This window comes from Porites lutea, chromosome 9 (assembly GCF_958299795.1).
Source record: "Porites lutea chromosome 9, jaPorLute2.1, whole genome shotgun sequence".
Taxonomy (NCBI): Eukaryota; Metazoa; Cnidaria; class Anthozoa; order Scleractinia; family Poritidae; genus Porites; species Porites lutea.
This window is the reverse complement of record NC_133209.1, coordinates 24,195,573-24,201,194: the sequence shown is the minus strand read 5'-3', so window position 1 is coordinate 24,201,194 and position 5,622 is coordinate 24,195,573. Positions and strand designations below refer to the sequence as shown.

Genomic DNA, 5,622 nt, shown 5'->3' with positions numbered 1-5,622 from the left:
TCGCCTTAGCACCTACCCTTAGGGTTATTATTTTTACCCTCCCTAATCTTCCTCCGTCAAAACAAAGATGGCGGTTACAACAGTACGAACATAAACAAGCAGCTTTCGCCTGCCCAAAATTCGCCTGCACTACAGGCTAACCTTGACCCTGCAAAAAGTTTTAATTTAAATAAGACTGACGTCAGCATCACCGTAAACACTTCCAAAGTGGTTTAAACATGCAAAATATTTCAAAGAAACCTGAAGGAGAGGTAAGTGATAGACTTGTTTATCACAACTAAATGCTGCCGAGGAAATTCCAAACATTCCCAAATCGCCGTAACAAATTACGGGAGCGGGCATTGCCCTCAGCGGTTAGCATCAGTCATTTTAGTCCATGGGATCTTCGTTTTAGTCCATGGGGTCTTAGGTCTTAGGTCTTAGGTCTTCGTTTTTGGGTCTTCGTTTTCGAAACACCGCAGATAAAAAGCTATTTTTTTAAGTCAGCCAGTCTGCATTTTTCCCACGCATGAAAAATTTGCATACTAGAAAAACAAGTAACGGAAGTAGTTTCTGTTGGCTGATTCGACAAATGTCAATCAATTAAAAAAGTGGGCGACAGACGTTTCGTAGAAGGTTTGTATCAGGCTCTGTTTTCGTTTCGCTTTGCCCGCCGGAATGTCATTACAAAGCGAAACAAAAATTGTGCCTGATCTCAGGTTAAGAATTCCTTAAATTTCCCACACATTCCTTTATAATTTTCAAAACACTCTTTATTTTCAAAGCGAACAAGTGTTGTCAGACTGTGTTATGCCCTCATAAAACACGCTTTTTCAACAAACACAGTGCGCGTTATATCTGAACGTTATTATAAATGCAGACCAAAAACGTACTGATTACGCGTACAAAACTTCGTGTAGATATAACACTTCGCGACTAGTAATAAGAATTTCTCTTTTAATCAGCGCCATAAACAAAGAGCTTTGCAACTTTTTCTCCGGAAAGTTGCCACTATAAAGGCACCTTAACCCATTCTCTTGAACTTTCCCAATACCCTCTCGTGTTTATATCAGGGTATGTAAACAAGGCGGGAAACGTTTTTCATTGTTTTCATAAATAGTACTCGTAAGAAAAAGAATACTACTGATAACGATTCTTGAATGTGCACTTCATATAGAAGCCATGTAAGTTTTGATTTCAATCATTCACTCGAAGTAGAGTTAATAGCAGCTTACCGTCAGGGGCACCCAACGACAATTTTGGAAAATATCTGTTCGGAAGACGATTTGAGATGTAGAATTTTCGGAACATTAGTTTTAAAATTTCTTGCTTGCCTACCTCTCCTAGGACATCTAAAAAAAATGGTATAATTGCCCATTTTTAAAGGATTTTTACCCTAAAAAGGTCACATAGAGTTTTCGGGAGCCTTTTATTCTGGCTGAAATATTCGAAAAGGTAAGTTTTGATCCCTATAAGTTTCAGATCACTAGACTTTCAGCTAGGAAATCCGAACAAATGAAAAATTTTTAGGGGATGAAAATATGCTTATATCTACCATTTAAATAGTAAAATACGTTCAACAATGCTATATTTAAGTGGTTTTGAACTATATTCTCGTTGGGTGCCCCTGTTACTATCTCTTTCCTTGAGTCCATAGTTTAGCTTAAACAGCTTACAGAGCTTTATTGACACCCTTTTGGTTTGGCCGTGATGACCCTCCGAGTGTGAATGTTTTGAACCTTGACATTTAATAACGCAGATGGTCGTTTGGTATTTGCTTGTGGGAGATCTTTACACTGGGGGGCACACCGTATCCTACTCTACCCGTAGAAGAGCTCCTAGACTTTCTTAATGATGGAAACCGTATGGAAAATCCCCGAGACTGCCCTTCGGAGATCTACAAAATTATGCAAGATTGCTGGCAGGAGAGACCCGACAAGCGACCTCAGTTTCATCAAATCAGTCAATCGATTGGTAGAATACTTGAGCAACGCGCTTCCCAGGTGAGCCCTTTTTTCTAATGTTTTTTAGGGAAAGGAGGATTGTTTGAAGTCAATTAACAGAACCGAGAGAACGTATCCTCCCTTTTGTCAGAACTTATCATACATTAAGTCCTTCAAAGGAAGAAAATTAAGTTTATCAAGAGGGGATATTCTCTTGAGTGTATATATCCTAGAAGGGGCGAGGGGGAATAAGCTTTGCAAGAAGAATATGGAAAGATGGCTTATATTGTGTGTTTTTTTGATTTACCATATTTGACAATGACAATGGAAGATCTAAATCTGTTACTAATCTGTTGTATGTTTATTTTAACTGCGCGATATTGGGCTTATTTTTCACCACAGAGTGTCGCGACCGAGTACCTTCAGTTAACAGAAGACAACAACAGTAGCAGAAAAGATTACCACCGTGATCCACATGATTTAGACCCCACAGTTACTGTGACAAGAGCAGATGTTTATGACAGGTAAGTACGTGTTCCCATCTCGTAACAGTCTTAAATTTCTTTAGATCAAGCACTAGCCTTTTATTCTTGAAAAGTTCAGCCGCACCGAGCTTGCTGGGTTGTCCATACCTAGTATTCCTTACCCACAAATTAAGGAGCCAACAGGTCCCAAGGTAAATTAAGAAATTCCCAATAATAGTTCGACAACGAAATTTATAAAAACTTAACATTTGTAATGTCTTCTGACTAGTTAGACAATTGTAATCTAGTTGTAGCTGGGAGATTTTCGTGTCGACTTACAAATTCAAGAGTGCAGATCCTTTTTGAAAAACATATTTTATATGAAAAAATTATCTCAATAAAGATCATTATTTGTGACAAGGCAAATTATAAGGAGACTAATGTACATGTACATAAAAAAACTCTGAAACGATAGCGAAACTGACGGATAAAAGAAAGTTTTTCTCCTATATTGGTGCCGATCTAGTTAACGTATAAGTAAATTATCAAGGAAAAAAATAAGGGAGCTTTCCTTGTGATTGCTTATCCTTACAATTCAACCCGCGCTTGTACATAGCTTATATCCGTTTTATCTGTTTATTTAGGGAATCATCCTAGGGTCAACCTCCAGCCTTCCTTTTCAAGACGTTTTATAATTTTTATTTTCCTCATCTTGAATAAATGCGTTATGCTATGTTTAATTCAACAAACTAGTAGGTAGGGTAGGGCCAGTACTGCTTATAAACTAGTTTGGCCACTAAATCAGTGAACTCTTATCATCGGGGTAGAAAGGGGTTGTTCAAAGGAGAACTGAGGGTAAGGTATATCGTTATGAGACATGTGCATGAGACATGATCATATCATGACATGAGACATGATCATAGCAAAGAAAGAAAGGGACTCAGTTACATTGTTACGCAAGAAATAACATCGCTTAACTCGCGAAAACAGATAATGGTCTCGCTGTGCACGGGAAGTTTAAACTGGAGCTGACCGAGTGGCCATTAAGAAGCTGTTCCCCTATACTGTTGATGCCTGCGTATAATCAACGTGAAACAAACGTTTAGAGAATGAGAAAAGAGGGGAGGTTTCCTTGTAACATCAGTTACACTTAAGACAGTGAGGGGGAGGCGATGGTTATTCAAGGAACCTCTTATTTGTCAGTTTGGCGGGCGAATATTTAGGGTGAGACGCTCATAACTAATCAACGTGAACGCCGTTAAATATTTTTGACATTTAAGGCGTAATCGCGTATAAATCTGAGATAAGAAACTCTGACTACGTTCACTGTTTACAAATCATGTTTCGAGTCCATTGCAGTTGGCATCAAGATTTGAAATAAAAATAATAAAATTAAGGAAGCATTGCGATCTTGTTTCACAGAATTATTCTCTTGTCGCAAAATGTTTTAGTGTAATTCACGTTGCCTTCTATAATCGTGCGCGGGCCGGATCTAAAATATATGATCAATTTTATAGCAATCTAATGTGGTTGATAGCGTTGTTTTCTTCTTATAGGCGATCAAGTGAAAATATTGCAAGCAATCCCTTGCCTGCATTACCAGGTCACATAGAAGATCATTTCGATCTAGGATCAGAGGAGAGACGACAGATTCTGAAACCAGAAATTTACGGTGGCTCGTCGGGGGATGAGGGCGGCATAGAGCTAGAAGAATATGGTAATGAGCAGGTTGTGGCCTTGGGACTGATGCCTATTACTCACCCTTCAGAAAAGGCCGGAAATTCAAAGGAGGAAAATACACTCGTCTGAAACTTGCGCTAAAGTTAATCTATTTATGGTGTAATTTTTTAATGAAACCTTTTCAATTTAAGTTTGTTCAGAAAAAAATAACCGTATAAATGATAACTTAAATTAACTTGTGTATCAAAGAAATACAAACTAGACGGAGAAAAGAATCCTTCTACTAGTGTAATACGGGTCACAAAAAACATTTGATGAATTAAGAAGTAAAATAAAACTGAAGTTGAAAAATGTTCACAATGGAAAGCTGTATATGATTTAAAATTATTACAATAGTATAAGATACAGATATAGATGTAAAATGATTAAAAATCGCAAACAGTAGTTGTGGTGTTCATTTTTTAAGAGCCTACAGTCGCATTTAAGAGCTTCTGCCTGAGAGACCGAGGCAGGCTTGGAAATAGGGGTCGGCCGATTTGGCTCAATTTGGTACACTTAGTTACTATGGAGACTTATGCAATATGCCAAAGTTTCAGCTCTATTGCTCTTATTAGGCTGAGTTCTAGATGTTACCCTTTTTGGGGTCCCCCAATGCTTTTTTTGCCCATTTTGGGCACTTTTCAATACTTTGATTGCAATGTCAGGGATATTTTAAGCCAAATATCAACTCACTTTTTATTATCTCTTTCCTTAAGGGTTTCATAGCAAAACATATGGATCAAAGAAATATTTCTGTTGTTTGTGAAATAATTGTGAAGTTAATGCTCTTAAAGACATTTTTAGTGAAACTGAAAATAACCCAAATTTAAGTCGGATTTACTTGAGTGCCCATTTGAAATAACACAATTCCGACATGAGCAGAAAGTTTAGCCCTAGGTATGTAAAAAACAAGGAGAAAATACTAAGGTTACGGCTTTTTCACTGTGCGGCCTCGCTTTGAAGATGCTAATACAGCCACTTCCGGTCTAGTCTTTTTTCCCTTATATATAATTAAGCTTACATCGAGTATATTAGCCAAAACCTTTCCAATAACTTACCCTAAATAATACTGTCTGTATCGCTTTTACTTTCTAATTCCACCTGGACGCTAAAATTGGCAAAATATGAATATGCACCGCTGGAGATGCTCACAAAGTCACTTCAGGTCCAACAGTTCACATGAAAGAATGGTTAAGTGTGGCATTTTTATATTCAAAAAATCTGTTTGGAGCTCTTTCATTTGCATATATTTCTAATTGCACTTAAAACTAAAGTTGGTTACATATAGATATTCTCTCAGATTGCATCACTTCATCTAATTCTGGCTTCCTTTTGTGGATGGGTGAAAATTACAGAAAAGCGTATTTCAAAACAAAAAACTCACCCTTCCAAGCCTGGTGAAAGCTAATCGAGCAAAGGAATTTTGAAAACTTATGACGGTAAAAAGGCGCTGTTACAGCTCAACACTGTTTTCATTGTTCATGACTGCCAGTCAAATTCAACAAGATTCTGAACAT

General features: G+C 37.5%; 1 protein-coding gene across 1 annotated transcript in view; it reads left to right on the top strand.

Annotated features, from left to right (window-relative positions):
• LOC140949083 (fibroblast growth factor receptor 1-like) overlaps positions 1-4,195 on the top strand; it is a 48,294-nt gene extending 44,099 nt beyond the window's left edge. Inside the window, exons 5-7 of the mRNA XM_073398326.1 lie at positions 1,739-1,982; positions 2,325-2,446; positions 3,943-4,195. Of these exons, the coding sequence (XP_073254427.1) occupies positions 1,739-1,982; positions 2,325-2,446; positions 3,943-4,195 (619 nt within the window). The remainder of the gene's footprint in view (positions 1-1,738; positions 1,983-2,324; positions 2,447-3,942) is intronic.
• Positions 4,196-5,622: the final 1,427 nt, after the last annotated feature.